This window comes from Poecilia latipinna, unplaced genomic scaffold (genome assembly GCF_001443285.1).
Source record: "Poecilia latipinna isolate Pla-1442-1.1 unplaced genomic scaffold, P_latipinna-1.0 Scaffold773, whole genome shotgun sequence".
NCBI classification, from domain to species: Eukaryota; Metazoa; Chordata; class Actinopteri; order Cyprinodontiformes; family Poeciliidae; genus Poecilia; species Poecilia latipinna.
Window position 1 is genome coordinate 166,253 of NW_015113389.1, and position 25,003 is coordinate 191,255.

Sequence of the window (25,003 nt, forward strand, 5' to 3'; positions counted from 1 at the left end):
TGTCAGTAAAAGGGTCGTCAATGCAGGCGCGGAGCTATGGGGGGGTTTAGGGGGGCTGCTGCCCCCCAAACCGGGCGGATGGGGGCCCAGGCCTGGAGGTGCCAGGGAGGGAGGAATGGTTTCAAGTCATTGAAATATGTGATTATAGACAGAGAAAGTGCGCCCTCGCCTGTTGAGAAGGGTGTATTTAATGTTAAATACACCCCTCCCCCCCTCCCCCCGCTCAACAGTTTCAGTGTCACTCCATGTGTAAGGGGCCCGGTGATTGGTTAGGGGCCCGGTAATTGGCCCCGCCCCCCGGCCCGACGCTGAGTCTTAGGACAACAAACCAAAACTCACAACCAAGTCTTTATAGACAAGAATCAACTCTTCCCCAGACTTAAATTCTTTAGAAAACTTATGAGCTGAACAGAAAGTCTAGAAAAACAGATACAGAACAAAGGAGACGCTCTCTGGGCAATGTAGAGGTACGATGCCAAGAATTCCTCTTTATTAAAAAAATATTTCTGAGCGCGCCTTTATTTCACTGGAGAAATTCACTCAAACGTAACACTTTATGTTTCTATATTTTGCTGTGTGAGAACAAAAATAACATCTGCAGCGTCTGACACATCTCTATAGATGTGCCAAAATGTGGAACTCTGTCCATCAATTTATCTAACAAATATTAGCTACATGTATCTATCATTCTTAAGATTTTCATTTTCTGCGTTTATAATGATAATAATAGTGGCTGTACTTAGAGTTTAAATTTAACAGCCTGTACAACTTAGTCCTTTGACATATATTGAATATTTTAGATAAAGCAATTGCCATGAGGCAGCAGGTATAGATTAAACTACCGGTACCTGGAAGAGAGCACCAGCTACATTTTTTTTTTTTTACCCACCACGCTGTGCAATTTTTAGACTTCCGTTCTTTCATATATAAAATGAACATATCACCGTGTGCTAATTTCTAAGTCTAAAGTGCTTGTAGGTGGATTCTGCTATTTTTGAGCAGAGTAATCTTTTTTATTTTTTATTTTTTGCTTAGCTCAGTCAAATGACATCTGGCAACCAGTTACTTCACTGCAGAGCTGACAGGAAAGTCAATCTTCCCTTGCAAATTTCATCCAACGTCTCATGCAAGCACATTCTTTAAGCGTATTAAACTCTTTCATCCTCCAGCTAAAAATGCTAAGACAGCACAGTTTTTTTTTCGGTTTTTTTCCTGACAGCAGATTGATCTAATGATGGTTTTGATGCTTGCATGTGAGTTTCTCATACAAGGCGAAGTGCAGCAGACATACCTAGAAGCTCTACAGCCAGGGGGGAAAGCCAGAAAGAAACAGAGGAGGGTTGCAGTATCAGGCAGGGATGGAGAGACAGAAGAACAGGCAGCGTTAGGTGCATCAAACTGCATTGCATGTTCATGATTAGCTCGTACCGCTGGCATGTTAAAATCGAAGGTTAATCAGAACCAGCGGTAAGGGCTAATACAAGCGCAGCAAGAGGAAGGGAAATTACTATGATTCACAAAGCAAACCATCCTTAGCTGCAGAGGAGCCTCTGAGGCTGCTGTAGATTTTGATCCGACAGAACGTGAATGTCTCAGTCTGCACTCTAGATGGCGCTACTTCACTATAATACCACCGCACAGCCCGACAGCCGATTTCTCTCTCCTTAAATTTCAAAGTTTTGATTACTAAGCACGCCTTGCACAGTTTCCTCACCTTTCCTTGCTTTCTTCTGGAGCTTAATGGTATCTAACGACTTTCTTTTGATTTCCTGACGAGCCCTCTTGTATTCTGTGAAGAGAAAGTGGGGGAGAAAAGGTGCATAAGTGTTCAAACTCGCACTGAGACGCAGAGCAGGAGCCGATTTTACTACACTCTCTTGTTGCTGTACCTTTGGCATGGTCTTTGTCAAGCTGATTAGCTGTCTTCTTCCACTCCTCTATCCTGTCTTGGAGTGGCGTTACCAGACCTTCCATGAGAACACTACGGGAACAAGACAGGGATGAAGCTGAAAACATGGAAGTGAATTCAAACACAGAAAACCCCAAAACAGGCTCCAGTGCAAGAAAAGAAACGAAACAGCTATAGAAAAATGTACATGTGGCTCTTACTTCGTGAAATGTCTTAATTTTGCCTCAATGCTGCGGTGTCGCATGCACATTCTTGTCAGAGCAGAGCCGATTTCCCTGGTGGCACCTTGGAGACACAACATAAAGACGAACTATTGCTGGCTGTTCAGAAGTTTGCATGTTGAAATCACAAATATAAGCCCAGGAGAACGCCGAGACGAAACACATTACAGCTCCAACACAGAGCTGGAAAAAAAAGTATAAGTGGCATATGTAGGTTTTTTTTTTTGGTTAACACTTTATTTTTGACGGGTTGTGAATAACACTGACATGACACTGTGATAAACATGACATAACACCTGTCATGAACATGAACAAGTCTTTATGAATGTTTATGGCAGTTGTCATGAAGTGTCTTTCGGTAAATGACACTTTTAATGCAAAGTTGCTCTAAAAGTTGCATTGAAAGTCCATTAAAAATGCCAACGTTGCATTAAATTGTCATTATTTACAAAATCATGCAACGTTGGCACTTTTAATGGACTTTTAATGCAATTTTTATTAAGATTTATTTTCAGAATTAAACGTTGCGTTCTTCCATAGGTTACGGTTCAGCTGTTTTACTTCCCAACTTTCTAAATGGTTTGTACAACCACAAACTGTAGAGGTAAGGACAAATTCTGTGATATTTTAATGTTAGATGTATAAAATAAAAAATAAAAAAAAAAACTAACAATGAAAACAGGCTCAAGGTTTCCCCCAGAAAACTTTCTAAGCCCGGGGGTTGGGGCGCTCGGCAGTCATCCATCCAGCGGCTCGCCGTGTTTTTGAGTTAAAAAATTTTCAAAACTGACAGGAAATTTGAAAATATCACTTGATAATTATGTGTTACTGGAAGATTTGAAGATGAATCTCTGAACACCAACTATAAAGTCTTAAAAAAATGCAAACATTAAAAAAAAAAAAAAAAAAACTTACATAAATACGCAATACTAAGCCTGGTGGGGACACAAGTAAAGCCTGGTGGCCCGTCAGGCTTTTAACACACTGGGGGAAACCCTGAGGCTAACGTATTGTGGGGGCAGCACCATGCTGTGGGGATGCCACAGCATGGTGGGAAAGTTGGTCACACTTGATGGGAAGATGGACGGAGCTGATTATGTGGCAACGCTGAAAGGAAACCAGCTTTGAGCTGCTAAAGACCAGAGAATGAAGTGGAGATTCATCTATCGAGCAGAAAAATGATCCTGACATACAGACAGAGCTGCAGTGAAATGGTTCAGATCAAAGCACATTCAGGTGTTAGACAGGCCCAGTCAAGTCCAGACCCAAATCCAATTTAGAACCTGTGGGCAAGACGTGAAATGATGTTCACAGATGCCCTTAATGAAATCCGACTGAGGATGAGACATTTTGCATAGGAGCAAACAAGAATGGGAAATTAATCTCTTGCTATGCAGAGCTGGTATAGACATAGCCCTGAAGATTTGGAGAAATAATTATAGCAAAAAAAAAAAAATGGCTATGCAAAATATTGTTGACTCAGAAGAATTCAATATAAATACATGCCACAGTTCCCTGGGTTTTATTAGGAAACAAAAAAAAAAATAAAAAATACAAAGCATGAATCATTTTCCTTCCACTTTATGTTGGACACACAGAATACCAAAAAGTGAAGTTTGTGGTTGTAACACGACAAAATGTGAAAAAGGAAGTTGGGAATGGCAAGTTAGTTGAGCTGTAGTGACTGATATTCGCTGGAAGGACCCCAAGTCAAATCCTGCTTACGGCTCCTAACAGCCTGACAGCAGATCTGCACAAAAACACAACGAGCTGGTAAAGGTTAAGCTTCTCATGCAGTGATGCATTACCAGCTACTGCCACAAGATGGGCGCAATCTGAGTGGGAGAGTGGAGCCCGTAAATGTCACATGTGTTTGTGTGAAGCAAATGAGGCGCAGTACCTGAGGACTACAGCCATGTTCCCTCTTTCATTCTTGTCAAAACAACCATTTTCCATCCGAAGCTCCAATGCTGCACGCAGATTTCTCAATAACAGGTTGTGTAAAATGGCTACTGTACTTTTGCTCTTTGTATGTATAACTGTAATTAAATGGGGTCTTAAGATCTTAAAGCTGTCGCTGGCGCACTGTCCCGATGATAGCTCAGAGGTTGGTGTAATATATGGTAGCACTGATCCTGTTGTAATCTGGGCCACATAGGGCTAATCTGAATGTCTATGAGCACACACACACAAACACACACACACACAAAAACAGAGCAACGGGACATGACTTAGGCGTCAGAGGGGAGGGGATTCATAAAGGCACACACACTACCGCATGAATCTTCATGAATTACTTTGGGAGTGCAGAAGTTTGAATGCAGACAGGTGATGTGATTTACCAACCCCCCACCCTTTCCGAAGTTCTCAACCCTTCTATCCTGGAGGGAAAAGGAGGCAACTCTGTAAGGGGATATCCCTCTATTCTTCCATGTCTGCTCTGCCTTTCCTGTTCTCTCTGCTTGCAAAACATCATTCAAACTGGCTAAGAATGAGAAACAGAGGCCAACACTAACGTCCACGATAAAACATGAAAGGGAAAGGAGCTGTGCTTGGCAGACGGTGTCCACAGACATGCTTTGATCCTTTCCAGATATCACAACGCTTTCAAAAATCACCTGACATAGAAGCAACACGACTCTACCAAACAAATGCTGCTCCATTCGACTATGTGCCTTGCAAAGCTTCAAACCGTATCACTGAAGACGACAGCGACTAGACTTCGAGTCTGTCTTACAGAGACATTTGAACAAACACCTGTAGAAAGACTCAGCAGAGCCTGTGTGGTGCTTTGGGGAGAGGAGCGGGGACTGGGTTGGGCTTTTCCAGGTGACTTGGCAACAGGGCTGAGCTAGAGGTGAAAGTTTCTTGTACCAGGAAGTGACTGAAGTAACATATGGAGCCAAAGCACCGAGCTTTGGCTGTAAAGAAAGCCACACTTTAGAAGAAGTCAATATACGAAACTCAAACTCTTTTTTAAAAACTACGCATCGAGTCATGCATTTCTCTTCCGGAGTCAGACCGGTTTCTTCATGGAGCAGTCGCTCTGTGCTCGCCTCCCGCACTTGGACGAGAACTGTGTACATCTGTTTAAAATGGACATATTTTAAACCTTCTTTTGCAGCCCACTTTCAACCGATTTCACTACTTGTGACTTAATAAAAAATGTTAAATATTCTAAATATCTTTAGCTAACAGAAGCGTGACAGTACGTCCCCGTCACTGTGATTTCTTAAAGAGTTTAAAGTGCCGCCAGCCCCAGCTTTCCCCCAAAAATCTGCCTCAGCAAAAGCAGACGGAGCAGCTGATCGGTACTTACAGGAGCAAAGGAGGCCGAGGGAAAGCAGGAGAAAAACACAGAGAGAATCTGGGCTTTTATATGTCTTTAGCAGACCTTGCCAATGTTACTGTCAGCTGGGGAAAGAGAGAGCCCACACTCGCTCGTCCTATCCACACCTGCCAATTTCCCTCCCGCCTTCTTCCTGTCCTTCTCCCCCTCCTGAACGGAGGATCAGCTGACAGCTACATCCTGGAGAGCTTCAGAGGCTTCCTGGCCGTCTCCGAGAGCCTTTCTGGCCCCTGGCCTCAGCCGGATGAGCAGGGATGGAGTGATTCACTCCCACAGCAACCTGCGTTGCTACATGAAATCCTGGCAAACACGTATGATCAAGGAGGGAGGCTTAGCTTCACTAAAAGCTCATAACAAGGAGGGCAAAAAAAAAACAACTTATTTTGCCTTTTTATTTTTTGAAGACAAATACTTCCTCTTGAGATACTTGTTTTATTTTCCTATTACTCTGGTGATTTTAGGCCCCGTTGGGAGTTGGTTAAACGTGTGTGAGGATAGAAAATGACATTAATGACATTAATAAGCCAAATGTGAGTTTAGGGAGTTGGTCAATGCATCCACCGGTCCATGAATGTAGCGAAACACAGACAAGCACTGAGGAGAGCTGCTATGCAACACAAAATCTTACAAAGCATTTTTGTCTATTTGTCTTGTGCAAATATCTTAGTACACTTGAAATAAGACAAAAATAACTTACAAGTAACTTTTCAGCAAGATATCAGTCTTTTAAAGTCAGCATTTCTGGAATATAGATACAAAAATGCAAGTTCCACTTGCAGATTGTTTCACTTATAATAAGACATTTTTTTCTAAAGTGTACTTTTTGTACGAATATTCTTTAATTATCTACTTAAAACAAGCTTATTTTTCTTGCTCAGAAGTTTATTTTATGTTATATATAAACGCATTCAGATCAGGAATGTGCTGGTCATCTTAGTTACAGAACAAGTTAAAGATAACGTGTTTATTTTGAAACATATTCCATTATGAGGGATTATTATTGCTGCTTGAACGTTTTCACATTCTTGTTACATTACAACCACAAATTTGATGTATTTTAAAGTAAATAATTGTGAAGTGGTAGGAAAAAAGAAACATAGTTATCAGTTTTTTTATTCACAAATGCCAATTTAAAAAGTGGCATCCATTTAAATTTGTCCCCCATATGATGGTACTTTGGAAAAACCAATAATACCTGTTGCTAAAAAATAAGCAAATCTTTACAGCTGCACAAACCTCAAAACAAATCTTTAAAGCTCAATCCTGGTCTACACAGAAATGAAGCATTCCTACTGGGATTTTTTCCCAGATAAAAAGTTTTTTTTTTTTTTTTTTTCATAACCAGATGACTTTTGAAGGCAATTTCAGCTTTTTGGATTTTTATCTGGGGCATCAGAGTAAAAGGGAACACAAATGTGTCACTCTTTTCAGGTGTTTATTTATACATTTTCTTTTAACTTCACAAATATCCACTACTTTGCGTTAGTTTATCACAAAAAAGTGAACATCTTTGCATGGTTCTCTGCCTAACAGGTGAGATTTTTACCTGAACCTTTCAAGCTCCAGTTTCCACAAACTCCAAAACGTGGCCTGAGCATTTTTCTTAGCTGTTCTGTCCAGTGCTCTGGTTCTGATTAACTCTCCAGACACCGTGTGAAAGGAGGAGCATTTTAATAGCCCTGCTTTATAGGGGGTTATACTACCAGGAGCTAAACTGCCACAGGCCTCACTCCTTGATGTCTTCAACATGGGAGCTTAACTATCTCCCTCTCTCTCGCCCAACATCTAAAGCCTGGTGTTAAACTCAGGTTTCACTGATGCTTAAGCTGACAGATTCTTCTGCAGACAGACTTCTGTTTTCTCCAATTTTAAGTCTTAATACAACTTTATTGCATTAGTCTGGGCTGCCCCTTTCTCTGCAGACTGTCAATAAAGACTGATCCACAAGAAGAGGCATAGAAAAAAACCCCAGGTGTTAAACATTTCTAGGAATACGAAGTCTTTTCACTTCGGCCAGCCTTTCAAACAGACTCCGTTGAGCTACGAAAATTCTTTCCAACGTTAGCACCTTGGATGTGGGAGCTGACAGCGGCTGGCACAGACAGTTAAGCTTGCTGCCTTTAACCCCCCACGCCCCCACCCCGCCGCCTCCTTTTTAAGGGAAGCGGAGAGTGAACTGGCAGGGACACACTGGAGGCCACTGATGGATGAAAAGGGCTGTGGGATGAAACCGGAGGAGAGACGAAGATGAAAGAGGGTACATGCTCCCAGTCGGAGGTGCATCTGACCAGTCGGGGAGCGGCTGCTGCAGGTGCCACAGGCGCTGCCAGGGCTCCCGCACCGAGTCCCAGATCAAGTGAATTAAATTAGATAATCGAAGATTTTTCTGTGCTACCCAAACTTTACTTCAAGTCGGCGAAATTACTCTACAACAGGGAAGAGCCACTTGCTTTGATTTTGTGAGCTTAACAAACATGCGGCTGAAACTTCTGACTTTAAAACCTTTACAAATCATCATAAATCCACATCATCAATAATTTGCTTCAAAGCGCAGCTGGGTTTCCAGTGCGTCTGCACAGTAGGGGGAGTTCAGGTCATAAATAAAAGAGCCTCCACTGCGCCTCCTGGTCAGAGACCAATACCCTCTGATCTCAACTGGAATGAGCGGTGGGTAAGGCAGCCTCATGCGGACATAGATTGCAGATGTCAGAAACGGACAGCATGTGTCTTTTGATAAACCACTCAGTATTGACATAAAGAATGAAAGAATTCAACCCAGGATTCGCTTTAATCCTCGACTGTACTGGTTTGACTGGCTGAAATAATCACACGTGGTTTTTTTTTTTCCTTTTTTTTTTCCTTGACCTAACTGGGCTTCAGAAAATCAAATAAAAGTTCTTCAAGAGGAACTTTGTGAGTTTTTTTAAAGAAAGCGAGCCTTCAATCCGCGATCATCATGTTGACATTTCCTACTACATTTGAGCTGGACTTCAATAAATGTTGCTGGCTTCATTGTTTTTTTGTTTTTTGTTTTTTTATTGTTTTGAATGCATCACGTCCAGAAGAGGATGTTTACAGCATATGTAGCACGGAGTAGTCTCCACTAAGTACATTGGAGGCAGTGGGACATTCACTGTCTTATCCCAGGACAGCATGTGACAGGGTGAAAGGTCAAACCACCAACTGTCCAGCAATTGGAAGATGATTACCAAGTGTCCTGTTAGGGCTCTTTGTTTGAGGTTTACTGACCAGGAGAGCAAGAAGAACTGATGTTACAGAGACCTATACGTTAACACTAGTATAGTCTTAAAACGGCATTCAGCATTGCAAGAGAATATCAACACGTTCTTACATTTAGCAGCATTTTATGCATACATATAGTTTTAACTTTCAAACATGAAACAATTTTGAAAAACATTTTTGTATTTCAGTTTCATAATTTAAGCTTAGACAAGAAAATATTAAAATTATGAACAAACATCAGGCTCCTCGAGTTAAATAATACTATCTTGTGCCACAACAGGTTTTAAGCATAATGATTTCTACGTCAGGCCCCTGGTCAAACATCTTTCTATACCAGCCCATATCCAGGGTTGTCATGGTAACGACTGAAACATGGACTGATGTGCCGTGGCACATTGAACTGCTTCCCTTGCTGTTCAGCTTCATCATCTGGAAGATTCAAACTGTTAGCGTACCGTAGTTGGTTTGTCCTCCTACATTTAGGATGCAGGATGCAGGTTGTGACCAGCTATTATTTTTATAATTTCAACTCAAATTTCAACTTTAGACTTCAAATGGAGAGTAATGACAGATTACTATTAAGCAGAAACTTTTCTGTACTTCGTGCATCTGCTGATTCACGAAATCTTAGCTTCCATCGCAGTGGAAAGAAAATCCGTCCCAACACTTCAGAGGCTCAAAATATTTTCAATCGAGTGTTTAAATAGACGCGCTTGTCATTAGTGTCTGTAGCCAAACTCAGACACTCATTCTAAGCTTTTTGTGTCGCATCCTTATTCAAACTGTGGAATGTTTCTTCTAATCAACAACAATACAACGAGGACGCAGAGGAAGTGGTCTCAGGATCGATTGTTTTAGTGTCCCTCACGCAAACACCGTCAAACACACACACACACACACACACACACACACACACACAGTCATCCCATTGTTGCCTGGCCAGACAAGAAGCACAACAAGCTTCACCTCTCAACCAGAAACACCCAAAGACAGCCCCTGGTGAGTGCTGATGGTCTGGTGTGCATTAGGACGTGATTCAATAGGCGCAGGAGAAGAACAGAGATGTTTTTTCCCTGCTGGAGGAGCTTCCTGTTCTGCAACGTAAATGCTGCTAAAAATACTTGTTAACCCTTGTCCAGATGTGCATTTTATTGGACATGACAACAAAAAAAAAAAGAAAGAAAGAAAAGGAAACAGGAAACAGAGCAAGAGAACAAGAGAACAAGCGAACGCTCAGTTAATGGAAGCAATCCGCAGTGGGTTGACGACATCTCTTGCCTTGTGGGGGATGTTTAAATCTAACGGTAATGGATCAGTTAAATCTTTGAGGGAGAGAGAGAGAAACCCCCTTACAAAGGTAAACTTGTGAGTCAGTTCAACGTGATGACTCAAGCTGCACTGCTTTATAGCCCTCGTAATCATACTGTTCTCAGCTAAAAACAATCTGCCCGCAGTCTGTCAGTGGCACTGAAACGGTTTGGCTAAACATACAGTAAAGTAATGTAATTACATCCACCTCCCTCTTCAGCATGGAGTTACTCTGAGATGAAACTCGCAATCATCGCACCCTCAATATTGATCAATATTGCTATGATACCATAGCAGGATTAGTTTATAACGCAGGCGCACTGTGTGCAGAAACTATAGTCACGGTTGTCCTGAGTTTGTTTTTGATCTCTGGACATTTGCTGAAGTGCCACACTGCACTGTCTTTAGCCTGAAAACACACATTATTATTGTAGCACTATTATTGTCCACTCCAAAAAAAAGTATCTCCAATTGGAAGAAGGTCTTTTGATAAGACAAAAACAAAAATGAGCATCCTCCCTGTAGTAAAGTAGCGTGGTGGCTGCATCATGCTGTGGGTATACCTTCGGAAAACGGATGAAGGAGGATGGATGGGGATTACCTGTTAAAGCAGCATATGACCAGAGCGGCCCTGACACTGGCCATAACATTTCAACTTCTCTATCTCACATAATGAAAATAATCCAAAACTCTCAAGATCTATAATCTTATCAGACAATTTCAACCAATAACTCCAGACTTTAACCCCTGGTTCTGGTTCTGAGATTACAGAATAAGCTCGTATCAAGCTTGGACAACAAAAAGCTGGCTTGATGATTGTTCTGCTGCTGATCACAAGGGTGTGCTCATTATTTGACAAGCCTGTACAAATAGCTTGGATAGAGGGGGAAGCAGTAATCCCCTGATCTTGCTCAGCGCGAGGCCACGACCACATCTCTTCCATGCCAGGGTGTCCAGATGGCGGGTAGGGATATCCGCTCCATCTGCCAACCCAGAGAAGTGCAGCAGCCAAGCAGATTATGGCTTCGCTGACACACTGATCTACAAGCATACCTCCACTGTACCAGAGAGAGAGAGAGGAGGCAGAGGAAGCTGGCGAAGGTTTTCAATGGCCCAGGAACATCCTGTCTGTGCTTATGTGGATGTATGTTTCTGTTATGGTGTGTGTGTGTGCGTTATCATTTCCCACCGTGTGAGGGACATTTTTCCAACAAACACTATGTTGTGAGGATCCACTGCATCTTATGGGGCCCAAAGCCCAGGCCCCATAAAGACCTGCTGTTGTTAGGTTAGGGGTTAGGTTCAGGAGTATTGCGTGACCCGAGTTCAGGGTTAGGTTAAACAAACAAAAAAAATGAATGGAAGTAAAAGTAAAGTGCTTTTGAAGATAAAAATACATGCTGTAGGTCTATGTGAGTGTACTCTGTGGGCTTTGCTGTGCAGGTGCTCAGAACAGAGCGTTTTATTAGGAAGGACAAACTTGCAGAGCACAGCAGCCTGGTCAATGATCCAAGAGTGAATTTTTAAAGCTGGAGCTGGCTGATGTGGAAAGCAAGTGAAGGCAGTCTCTGTCTGTGTATTACTGAGTGGGGCTAAGAGGATTAGCTCGACGCCTCTGCCTACCCTGGATACCCAGAGCTGTGGAAATCCCAGGGCAACCAACCACAACCCCCATCCAGGTCAACTACCACCCCCCCCCAACCCATCATGGCTCACCTCTTTTAAAAAAAAATATGAAGTGTGTATGGTATGCAGTCACAGGCCATTAACCTTAGTCTCCCAGGTTTAGTTCAGTTTATTTTATTCAACCACAAATGAAAATGGAAAATGCTGAAAAGCTGAAAAGTGAAACAGAAGTACAACAGTTACAGCAAAAGCAATACATAATAATACACAACATTAACTGGAGTACGTCGTTTTGTAACTTTTTCCTCTCAGGAAGACACATTCACATTAGTGTTTTGTTGGAGTTCTGGCCCATTCCTCCTGAATGAACAAAGCGTGCCAGTTTCTCCTGCAGCAAAACAACCCAGCAGAATGATACTGCCACTCCCATGCTCAACAGTTAGGATGGTACAAGCACCCAGTTTTTCCTCTACATGTAACAGAGATCCATATAATCTAACAGTTCCACTTTAGTTTCATCAAACCACAGGATACGTCTCTAAGATTAAAAAAAATAAATAAATAAATCTTTGTCCCTCTGATTGTGCAAACTGCAATCTGGCTCTTTTATGTTTCCTTTGAAGTAAACGCTCCTTCCTTTCTGAAAGGCCTTTCAGCACATGTGGACGCAGGACATGTTTCACTGCGGATAATGACTTACCACTTCATTCAGCATTTTCAAAAGTTATTTGGCTTTTGTTCTGCACATTCTGAACCAAAACACATTCCTCTCAGACTCAGAACCTGTCTCCTTCTTCAGTGGTAAGTTGATTGGATATTCCCATCACGTCTATAATTGTTTCAACAGATGAAAGCACCTTCAACCATCTGGAAATTGCTTCCAAGGATCAACCAGACTTGTGCAACTCCATGGTTTTCTTCCAAAAGGAGTTTTTGTACATCAGTCTGTGGGGTAGTTTTATGGAATGGATTAAATGATGAGATCAGATAAAGTACAAACATAAACCAGCTTAAGAAACTGTTCAAAAAGAAGCTTATTGGGAAATATGTTGAATAGGATGACTGTCTCAAAGACCGAAAATGCTATTGTTGATACTAAAAATGAAGGATGAGAAAGTGAGGTTTAAGTGTCATTCAGTGTGTAAAATTGTATGTCAGTGGGCATGATGATTTGTTTCACTTTCTTTTTCTGTTTTTCTTTTTGTCTGTTTGAAATAAATAAATTGGCTGATTTGACCACTAACTTCAAAGAAAAATGGAGTGTGTTCCAGGTGTGGCCTAAACACAGGTGTGCATCTAATTAACTCAAATTAACCTATCAAAAGTTCCCAAATTCATGACATCGTCATCTGGTTTTTCCTTCATTATTTAAAGATATAGTAATCATTCTGTGTCTAAACGTTTTAATTCAAAGAAAGTTATAAAAAATAAACAATAAATCATTTTCTTGCTAGATTTTCTGACATTTAGTAAATAGAAACCCAGTTGTGCTCATATGATTACATTCCCTGGTGGAATTGTTGACGTTTTGACAAATTTGGTCAATATGTCAAAAAGTTTTTTTTATTTTTATTTTTTTTATTATTTATCTGCTTTGAAAAACAGTGTGAAGGGTGACTATGATTTATCTTTCAACATGTGTCTCAAACGAAGCCACTGGTTTTGCGCCTCTTGAATATGTTATTTGCCCTTTAAGAAGCAAACTGGGCCTCAAACTTCCAAAAAAAAAAAAAAAAAGAAAGGTGTCGAAACATGAAACATGTGTCTCCATAAGCTTTAAATTCTCTAAATACACCCTGCTAATATAGTTTTAGCCATTACGAACCCTTATTGAACACAGATGAGGGCTTCTAGTCTTGCAGATTCAGACGTGCCTTCAGACAAAGATCCATCAACATGGCGTGGAGAAACTGTCAAACCCAGAGCCAAAATGCACAGGCAGCCAACTCATACAGCTGCTCCATAAAACACAGACGCTGACGCCAGAGCCATGACCGTAGTTATAAACTCTTAAAACTCACAACACAAGCGAGAGGAAACCCAAACAGAAGTACAGACAACGGGAGTTTCTATATGTGGAAAGAGTCACCATCTGGAGGATCTGAAACCCAATATAGTTTTCACAGGTTTTATATTAAAGCAAATCTGCCCTCACAGTGAAAGACAGTACCAAAAGTTAGGACAGGAAATCATAAAATCCGTTCTCATTCCCTGACCTCTCCCCCCTGGATCAATCGGGAAGTACTGAATGAGGGGAAGTGTTGCCTGCCTTGGCACGGACGAGCAGGGAAATGTGCACAGTTTTGAGAACGCGAGAGTTAAAGGGGTGAAGGGGCGAGCATGTTAAAGGTGGATTAAAGCAGGCGGCAGAAGAATGCGATGAAACCTCCAGCTGTGTCAGCAGCTGCAACTCGTCCCCCAACACAAGTACGGGGATCAGGGTGACAGCGATGGCGGCTAGCAGTTCATAGCCGAGGGCAAGACTCCCCCCTGGTGAGTTCAGCCCTATATGGCTTTATGGGAGACACCGGGACAAATAAGATCACCGCAGGCAGGCAGACAGACCCATGGACAAAAAAAGAAGAGCACACACACACACACACACACACACACACACACACACATGCAGAGGCCAAAGAAAAAGAGCCACACAGACAGAAAACAGAAAATGGTGTGCAAGCAACTTTAAGTTGTTGAACAGCTGTCAGGGCTAAACTGTGAAGACGAGAACATTGTGGCAAGGGTGTTTTCTTAAGAACATTTTACAACAATGTAACAGCAGTCAAAAGGTCAAAGCCGTCAAACTGCGGTCATGAAACAAGCAGGCAGATACTTAAGGATTACTCTTGAGCAGCGCAGGCTAGTTTTAGTGAATATCGACATTCCTGCTGCCAAATTAATTACAGAGTTTGGATCATGCAAAGAAGAAAACGGCTCCCACAGGAGCAATGCAGCTAAAATGGCAGACTGGTTCAGAGAGCATAAAAGTGCACAGTGTGTACTGAAAGATCAACCATTTTTAAAATTGGGAGAAAAATTGTCAGTAAGCACATTGTAATCACTTAATCTACTGGGTTTTTTTTTTTTAAAAGAAGCGATGCGAGTAAACTATTAATCTTTAAATTGCACATTCCGTATATTAAAAACAAATAATAATGAAATAATAATTAACATTAAAAATGCATGTACTGGCGCCCATGTAAAACTTCTGTAGCACTGTAAAAGATTTTGTAGTGTTCACAATAAAATTTGAATGGCTGAGATAAATTATAAAACCACATGAGACATTTTGCAAGTCATCCATATCTGGTGTTTCCAAATTCTAAATAATTAGCAGAAACTTTGCAAATAAGTAGCAGTGCCAAATTGCTTGTTTTTCTTTTGTTGTTGCAAGAAGAAGCAATAACATTGACATTTATTTTTCTTCCACACGTTTTTTTGTTTAGGTAGCATGAAATGTTTTTTTTTTTGTTGTTGTTTGTTTGTTTGTGTTTGTTTGCTTTTTTCTTATCTGGCCAGAACACCTTCTTCCATGTAAAAACAATAAAATATTTGCAAGGATTGCAACATAGTGCAGATGATTTTGAGTTCTACTTTTTTTTTAGCATGTTAAAATGACAATTCTAGCATTTTTTTTGTTTTTCCTGTCCTGGAAGCATGATGCTTCCACTGCCATGTTTCACCTGGGCGTGTCGTCTTCACGCTATGCACACTATTTTCTATGTCAAAGTTCAGATTCCATCAACGTCTGAGGTTTTAGATGTTTAAGTCAACTAAATTCAGCTTTATTTCCAAGGTAACAAAGTGGGTCAAAAGAATTATTTTCAATGTAGCACAAAAATGCAACTTTTTCCACAAGCCAACACATTTCATGCAACGGACATAAGCCATAGACCATGCTGCTTCTGGTTTACTCACATGTCCACTTGGCAAATTCAGATGCCAAAAAAAAAAAAAAAATGGCCTAGTTGAAAAGTTGCAACATCTTAGAACAGCATGCAACTGCAGGAAAACAGCTGAGCATTTCAAAGTTAATTTAAGATTAACTCTTTTTTTTTTTTGTTACCGTTTAGTGTCTTGAAAAATATCATGCTAATTTGTTGCACGCTTCCACACAACTACCTGCACTGGACTTTCAAGAAGCCTTAAGCCACAGTTAAAACATGCATAAATATGCTAATATGACTAAGACTTGATGTTGATAAATGTATTTTCTTTAATGACTTGGATTTTATGAGAAGCGACTATTGCTGATTCTGAAAACTCATAAAAGACAGATTCATATGGAGTGTCTCATTGATTAATATACAGAATATGCAATTTACAGCTACAAAACATACTGAATTACAGTCCTCATCTCACTATCAATGTGTGCAGAATCCTAACAGCAAAGGAAGCAATATGTAGTATCCTAAAATATTCCTGGTACCATAACATTTAAACTCTACATGTAAATAATATGTCTGGCATCGACATTCATGGTTCTTTATGCCCATATCTGATATAGATTGCAGCCACCAAGGACTTACATCTAGAGATAACACCACTGTGAAGATTGAAAAGAGAGAGTAGTGGTGTGAGTGAAATGTGAATGGGTTGTAACCGATATAATATTCAACAATATTATCGCATTGTCATGTTACTTTCTATTATCGCACACCAGCAAACAAATCTAAAACTCACTGTTATAACAAAAAAAAAAAAAAAAAAATCAGCGTCTTCCTTTTAGAAAAACCGTTTGCTCTGTTTGAGCGTCAGCCATGTTTCATTAGTTTCTCTTTAATTGCTCTGAAAGTCTCTCGTCGCTCATATAGTCCGTGGCCTAAGAAGGATGACATTAATCCTTCAGTTAATGTTCCTCGCGGAGGAGCAGAGGAGTGAGTGGGTGTATGAGTGACACACTTACAGGGACGTTATGCATCTCCAGCTGCGAAACTCAGTTTGCTCATCTCTCTCATCTCTCTTTGGGCCATCTATCATTCGGCTGTCTGGCCTTCATTTCTCCTTTGAAGTCTCGGCCTATGCAGTGGCCCGAACCCCCATTTTTACTGGAGCACACCACGGACTGGTTAAGCCAAGTCTGCCTCGCTCCGCCCTGCAGAACACTTCCGCTTCCTCTCCAGTAATTATTTAGTAAGACAACCAAGTTAATAAAGGTAAGAGCTACTAGAGGGCACATGGGATCAATGGCTGTGACAGTGTGGAAATGGAAATAGTGTTGCTGAGATCCCTTTATGGTAGCGACTGGTAAAGACAGGCTGGTGCTGCCACAAAGCATTTAAAAGCGCACTGGTATGTGACCTGTGGGGTCAGGTGGCCGGCTACCAGCTGTCACACTCTGAACATACGTGTGTGTGTGTGTGTGTGTGTGTGTGTGTGTGTGATTGTGCTTGGGAGAACGTCAAAAGCCTTTGCACGCTCATGCGGGTTAGTGGGATTTTTTTTTTTTTTTGACCTACATACTGCTCTCGACGATCAGGTCCAAAGAAATCTGTGTCAATCAGCGTCCTTCTAGCCAGCCTCTCTGCCGTTACGAGCAGGGTGACAAAGCAGACGACTGAAAAACAATAAGTTCTTTTTTTTTTTATTTCTGTGAGCTGCTTCTCCCCACTTTTAGCTGCTTTCCACTTCTTTCTTCTTAGCATAATAAGACAGTGATTAGAGGCTTTTGAGCATGTCACACTAAAAGGCTACCATGTGTATAAATGTGGAAAAAAAAAAAAACTAAGTAACTATACTTTTTAATATTGAACTATAGTTCACACAGACCTATGTTTAACATTGCATATAGAAACTGTGCAGCTCAAAGAAATGTAATTGCTTGTCAGCTTTAAGCCTTCGCTTTGCTTTAAGGAGTGAAGAAATTGTCTCAGTGTTGATCCAATCCTAGGTATTGGCTCAGGGTAAAGACGGAGGATTTTTTTTAATAACCGCTGGATGAGTCCATGACTATCCTCCACCTCACATCCCTGTTGGTGGTGTAGCCTCAGTCATTTTATATCAGCTGCACTGATAGGCATTAGTGGTTCTGTTCCTTTCAGGAATTTGAAGTCGTTTCTTTTGCTCCACAAACTTAATTGGTGATTATGTTACCGACTGCAGAATTACCTCGGAGAGAGATTTTTATATGCTATTCTGGGTTGAAAAGGGATTTCCTTTTTCCTTTTTCTTTATTTTAACAAAATAAAGGAAATGCGCCCAGATTTATTATCTTTTTATGATGTGTTTTTTTTTTCTTCTTCCATTCCTAACAGCCACATTTTGTTGTGAAAAAACATCGTCTGATTTATCTGAAGACGTGTAGAATTTTTTAAATCAACCGAATAGTCTGCTAGTTAATGTTTTCTAGCACATATCATAAAAAAAATAAGATTTGATAGATCATCACATGCTTAATAAGCCTGGTCCTCTAGGTCCAGATTTCATTAAACATAGAAACTGTTTTTATCTTAATCTCATAATTTAAATTAGTAAATTCAAGTTAAAAATTCAAAACAAAAGAAAACATAGTAAATTTTTTCCACAATATTCTCTATTGGTGGTTTTAATGGTGAAAACATAACGCCGTACTGCAACAAATATGAATATTTTTTTAGATAAAAGGTCTCGTATTATATGCCAGTTAATTTAAAAATGTAGAAGCAGAAAAAAAAAAATCAAAGATATTTTTTGAATGCATCAGGTAAAACATATGCCATTTGCTTTGTCCAGACGATCCGGAGGATCTGGACGAAGCAAATGTGGCCGAATCACCAAGATTTACACGAGACGTGTGTAGCGCACCAGTTCATAGCTATGAAGCTAACCGAACAAGGCGACTCTCAATATTAATTCAATATTTGGAAGAGTAACCAACATGGACCTAACAGCTTCTTTCATTTCCTCCAGCTGCTGCCACTGCTAAAACTACAGGCAGGCTGCAAATCTAAACCAGCGCAGAAAATCAATGTCATCTTTCACAACTTCTCCTTCTGTTTGCTGATTGGCCCGAAAGAAATTCTACAAGAGAAATCCAAGTCAGTGGGAGAAAGCCCAGACTGTCTGAGCAAGATTTTAATCAAGCAGAGTTGCACAGGAAGGCAGTGGTCAGGCTATAATTAACAGGAACCACATTAAAATGTACTAGTAGGTGAATAATCAATACATGGCATTTACACAGAGAGTTAACAAGCTATGGTCAGCCTTGTACTTCAGCTAGCTGCTCAAGACATGAGTTTATCTTCAGAACCATGAGAAAGCCCCTGCACTTTTTAAGTGAGGCATGATGAGAACATGAGAGCAGCTTCTTTAATCTTAACCATGTGGCAGCAGTGAATTAAAAGTCGTCCTGCACATACTACTGAGAGTTTGTCACTGTTAACAAAAGGAATACTCCATGTCCACCACAACATTATTGGTGAGTGAACAAAGAACTTGAACTTGTTTTTTTTTTTTGTTTTTTTTTTTATTAGGTAAGATAGTTAAAGTACAGACATTATCAATAACAGTTTCCTTGCATGTAGCAGGAGAACATCACATTACTTTGAGTTTGTTGAGAGGGTAAATCTGTTGGCGTAGTGGAACAAGAGTCTGCGTAATTTAGCGAATTTAGCGGTTTAAAACATCTCAAACTATAAAAGTTCATACCAGTTCACTGAGCTGCACTAAAGATGGTGGAATGGTAAGAAGTTCCTGTCCTTTCACGGTCTTGTATTTAAAAATATCATGATCAGCTGATCCACCTAATCAGATGATGAATCGGATACGACAGGCTACGTCTAATTAGCTTGTTTGCTTTCCAGAAATCCCAATAAAATGAGCTCATGGTGACATGAAATCTTTCTTCAGTAAGTAAGAAAACACAAAAACTGATGTGTAACACCTTATGATCTCAACCCATCATTTAATCAGAGTGAATGTAGAGCTGCACAATATATAAAATTGCAGGTGTTATCTCAATATCAATATGTGTAGTAATGCAATTGCAAAGGACTGCTTGGATGAACTATGAGGTAGACCACTATGCACTGACTTTGCATCTACATATTAGAGTTTGTTCAGTCAAACAGAGTTTTACAAATTCTGTCAAAACATGTAAAATACAGAATTCAGTCACTGATATGTGAAATTTCACAGACAGTGGTAAGGATATCAAAAAATAGTAGATGGAGGAAATTGCAATATATTTACAAGCAAATTTGTTTTTGCAATGTTCATCAATATTGTAATTGTTTTCTTTTTCTTCTCAGATCCCCACCCAAAACTCTCTCTGGTGCAATAAGACATAGGTATGAACTGAGCCCTTACCTCTAGAGTTGGTAGCCACGTCTGCCACCTTCTGAAAGGCATCTAAAAAGGCCACAGCTGCCAGAATAGTGGTCCTGTAAACACAACGACACATGTTCACCGTACTCTGATTGCACAGAGAGTCTGTAAACATTGCATAAGAGTTTTCACCACTGAGGGTTACTGTTCATCCAGACCAACGTCTCACCTGAGTTGAGAGTGCAGCTTTGTAGCCTTGGCACTGAAATCTTCCCACACGGGGTAGGAGCTCTGGTGAGAAAGCAAAATGGAAAAGTTTGCCAGTACCTGAGCAAGGACGTTACAGTGCAAAAGCACACTCTGTTAAACACACACACAGTAAGCACGTGTTGGGATTTTATGAAGACATAATGTTCCATCAAAGGGGGAAAGTCTGGAGCAACGTGACAAAATGTTCATTTAAACGGACAACAGGGTAGATTTAAATCTGCGAAAGGCTGTGAGAAGTCAGAGAGCGTGGCTCCTTCCCACAGAGCTCGAAACATGCTGAAATTCAACCCGAACTTTCTGGTTTGTCTTCAAAAGCTTCGGCAATACGTCTCGTCTTCTTACACGATGAGTTCACGTTGAAACTCTTCATATCGCTTTCTACGTCCTGGCAGGATGGACTTGTCTTTGAAAAATCTGGATTAGATTTACCTCTGGATAATCACACTCTGCCTTGAGCTAGAAGTGCAGAAGCCAAACATAAAACACATTCAAGGCTAGATCCCATTAAAGCAATAGCTTGAGCCCTGGAGTAAAGAGAGGAAAGGCATAACCCCTGTATGCCTCTTTAATGGAGATGGGCCAAAAAACCGGGGTTACACGTTCTGACTATATATAGCCAAGAGGCAATCTGGGAAGTGTCTCGCTCCTCATCGTTTCTGGTGTAACCTCTGTTCTGGCAGTGACAGAGGTTAACTCCCAGCTTTCCTTGGATTTCCCTACGACAGTGATTTAGGAGTTATCCTCTTCGAAAAACATAAAAAAATAAAATAAAACTTCCCTGGACGCCTTCTAAGCTTTCTGTTCATGCTTAGCTTCAACAGGTGCCTAATTAGTTTGTAAGGTTTGTGGCTCCCATGGGCAGGAGGTACGCGCTGCCAATACAGCCGAGAAACCAGAGTTAAAGACTTGGGCGAAGACATCCGGAGGGCATTGATGTTTTTTTATTATTATTATTATTATTATTATTATTATGTTCATTCACATCCCAATGACTTCAGGGAAGTGGATGGAAAGGTATACATTAGATGAAGAGAAAGAGGCTGCACCTCCCCTCATCTTTCACTGAAGGGTGAGGGTAAAAGCGTTATCCTTGATCCTCAAGGACAAAATCAAAAGCTTTCACTCCGGAACATGCAGAGGCCTGTAATCAAAATGTGCCACTCGGATCTGATCGAATTGGTGTTCTAATTCAGATGAGTCACCGCTGTCATCACTTCAACCTTTCACCAACTGTTCCCTCACCTCCCACTCCTCTTTTATTTCTTTCCCTTTTAGCTTCGTCAGACTGTTATATAACCAACAGGGGCCGGTCGTACCACAAATATTAGAGGGAAGGTTAAGGATTTTTAAGTTGATACCGATTCTGACAGCACACCTGTTGTCATTTTAGATTTACTTTGGTTTTAGATGATTAAGTCCTACAACATTTTACTCAATCTCATGTAAATGTAGTCGACTAAAAAGCTATTTAACATTTTTAAGGAAAACATTTTTTCAATACCTATGTGGAATTTGTTCCGTTGAACTGAGTAAAACACTGTTAATGCCTTTTCAACAAGCTTTAGCTGAACTTTTAGCAGCCCAACACTCTTCAGTGTGAACAACGATCGAGCAGCAAGTGTCTTTATTTGCATGATGTTCATGCAGTTCACCTGGTTTCAGATAACCTTCATTTGTATGCTGAACTTAAGAGACTTAAAGGGATAGTTGATAAATGTAGTTTATGTCTTTGGGCATTAGTGCCACATTTGAAAAGTGTGGACAGATCTAAAATATATAGATCTATATAGATATATATATATATTTTTAAACACTGATTACAGATTCCTCAAAGCACCATTTATAACCTTGATTTGCAAAAACCCAAAAAAGATGTATAGTCTAGTGTCTTGCTTGAGAACTCATTAATATGCTCTTTTCATTAACTGCATGTATTGTTAGACCCCTGGTAATTTACCCAGAATCCATCATTACTTAGGTTGGAGCAGGTTAGAGTTGATCTTTCTGTGTGAAGAGAACATTGTTTTCTTTAAAACTGCTTTCTGTTGAACTAACTCCATGACAGTTTTACATGTCATGTAGTTACTAAAGTAACACAGCAGTTTAAGTGAACCCTTCTCTATTGAATTTGATATTGTTTTACTTTACTATGAGGCAGCTAGACTAACCATAAATGTTTAACATCTTTCAACACATGGAAATCCATGTCATACAAACATCTACCTCCACCTACTATGTAAATAATCATTGGCATCTTTATAAATAACAGTCCAATGCATCCACCTGTTTAAAGGCTTATGGGATCATTTTCTTATAAACCATTATGATGTTTTAGTCTGGAGGGTTTTTTTTTTTTGAGACAATATAAGTCTACGTTGGTCTTGGCTCCCTTTGAACCGCCATTAGCTTCAGGCTCCAGGACAAACTAATCTGAATTTATGTTTGACAAAGACGCCAAGAGAGTTGCTTAGTAAAGGTAAGACATTAACATGCTATCCCTCCAAGTCTGTAAAGTTCAGTACACGTGAGGCACAGGTTGTCTTGAGTTTGTCCAAGTGAACTGCATGAGATTCATGTAAATAAGATTACTCAGTGCCTCGTCATTGTTCACTATGAAGGAGAGAACAATGATTGGTAGAGCGTGCCTCTATTGCCCAGCTCACAGCGGTGCAGTGAGGTCAGACCTTTTTCTCAGACACCAGTCAGCGATACTGTGCTGACTAAGGGCTTTAACCTCATTCATCTGTGCTGCTTATCAATACACAGACTGCCTCTATCTGAGAGCTAGCATCTCTCTGGTCCTAGCATAAGCACCACACCGCACAAAAAGGAAATGTAGGAAACTAAATCTGAGCAGCCAATAGCTGAAGGCTGATTTAATCTGAGCCTGATGAACGATCGTCTCTGGAAAATAGCCTGGCCCAATGGTATAAAGGTCCCTTGAGCTTTGGATCAATAAGAAACGCACCACTGAGGCAGATCGCACAACTTGATGCTTCGTTCGTTTGCAGTGCTGAGTGGTTTGCAAGCACCATGTGGGTCCTAGACAATGAGAAGGCAGGGAGCTGCCTGCAGGCCTGATGGATATGTTCACACTTTCCATCTGTTGTCATGAACAACAACAGACCACCCTGGTACAACTTCCTTGATTCCTTCCCCCATCCCCCAACACACACACACACACACACTTGCATCTCAGTAAGTCCTGCTAATATCACTAAAAAGATGAGAACTTGTTTATTACACGTTATCTGCCAGATGAGTCAGTTCAACATTTTGAGGTCAAAGGTTTTTGCCTTGGCCGCTAAGCAACATCTTTTGAAGGTAGTGATTTACTGGCACAAGGCCAAACATCAGGAAGCACAATCAATAACCTCTCAAGCCTGTTTCTGCTCAAGAGGATGAGGTGATGAAACTGTTATTTCCTTTCAGAGCGTCCTTCCCAGATTAGGATAAAGAGGGAGCAATTGTCTGGGGTCAAATGTCACACTACCATCCTCGAGTTGTGATAACTGAAAATGATGTGTGCATCTTCTGCCTTACTTATATGACCCAGAAGAATATAAGAACTCTTTGGATTTGTGTCGGGTCCACTGGAGCAACTCCAGTAGGCTTTTCTTTGACATACGACAGAATTATGCTTTCATCCGAGCAGTTTGTGTTTGGTAAACAGGTTGGTACGCCGGCTTGACTGTTGTGGCAACCACTTGCCTGACGGACCTGCTGAACACTATGCAAATAACACAAAGGGAAACATGTTTCATCCCTCAGCCTGTCCTGCCGCGGTGTTCCGTGTGGGATGTGGGGGAGGACCCGGTGAAACAGACAAAGGCAGTAAAAAATATATGCGTCTGCTTAGCCACCGAGCAGCCACAAAGGTCAGATCAACCCCCCCCCCAGACTAGCTGAATGTCTGCGTGTTACCTTCATGTCGTTCACGATGGCCTGGAATAATCCACCCAGCGCTCCGCACTCCTTCTCCACAGACTCCATGGTGTCCAAAACAAATAAAAAGAAAGCTAACGAAGAAACCAGAAGCAGTCCGGGGATGCCGCGGCTCAGCTTTGTTCACTCATTAAATACGTCGATGCTCGTTTCGATCGTCCGAGGATGCGAAGCCACACATCGGTCAGCAGCCTGCGGAGCGCACGAACAAAAACAAATGTGAGGCTCGGGGCCACCGGCTGCTCCTCCAACTCGTTCCGTCGCTTCTTCGCGTCTCTCCGGGAGGGTTGGAGCCGTCTGGTTGGGACTAAAGCCGCCGGAAAGCGTGGAGGGCACATGCACGGTGGCTCCTCATAATGAGCGCAAATAACGCAGAGCGCACAGTTTCGGGGGGTAGAGGGCAGGACCAGGGGCCACGACACAACGGGAGACGGGATCAATCGCAGGGGGGACGCGGAGACGCGCTCTGTTGTTAATAGCGGAGCAGATGTCTCGGAGATGGAGTCTCCCGTAATTCGATCCATGGGAATGGAAAAGGGGCAGGTCATTTTTTTTTTTTTTTTTTTTCTGGGTGAGGAGGAGGGGACAGGGAGGAACACCCACCTCCAGCCCTCCTTTCACCCGACGCAAAAAAAAAAAAAAAGTAAAACCCTGTTCTCCTAGAGAACATTTTCCTGACATATGCAAAGCAGGATTTCCTCGGTTTTATTTGTATCCGAGCACGCGTCTGATAATGCCCGGCTTTGCCTCGCTTTTCTTTATTCTTGAACCCGTTAAAAGAAACAGTAGCACGCGGCTCATTATCGCCTCAGCGTATGCACCGGATTATGCACAACACGAGAGAGGTGTTGATGACTTTCAAATATTGTAAAAAAAAAAAAAAAAAAA

General features: G+C 41.1%; 1 protein-coding gene across 6 annotated transcripts in view; it reads right to left on the reverse strand.

Annotated features, from left to right (window-relative positions):
* mtss1la (MTSS I-BAR domain containing 2a) overlaps positions 1–24,655 on the reverse strand; it is a 38,304-nt gene extending 13,649 nt beyond the window's left edge. For 3 of the 6 annotated variants that reach the window (XM_015046319.1, XM_015046317.1, XM_015046314.1), the window contains exons 1-7: positions 24,095–24,654; positions 20,130–20,191; positions 19,943–20,016; positions 2,110–2,194; positions 1,890–1,981; positions 1,715–1,789; positions 1,292–1,300 (exon numbers count right to left, since the gene is read on the reverse strand). In XM_015046319.1, coding sequence (XP_014901805.1) covers positions 1,292–1,300; positions 1,715–1,789; positions 1,890–1,981; positions 2,110–2,194; positions 19,943–20,016; positions 20,130–20,191; positions 24,095–24,163 — 466 coding nt within the window. In that variant the 5' untranslated portion in view covers positions 24,164–24,654. Of the gene's footprint in view, positions 1–1,291; positions 1,301–1,714; positions 1,790–1,889; positions 1,982–2,109; positions 2,195–15,574; positions 15,582–19,942; positions 20,017–20,129; positions 20,192–24,094 lie in introns of those variants that run through there. The other 3 variants (XM_015046313.1, XM_015046318.1, XM_015046316.1) reach the window with 3 other exon arrangements.
* Positions 24,656–25,003: the final 348 nt, after the last annotated feature.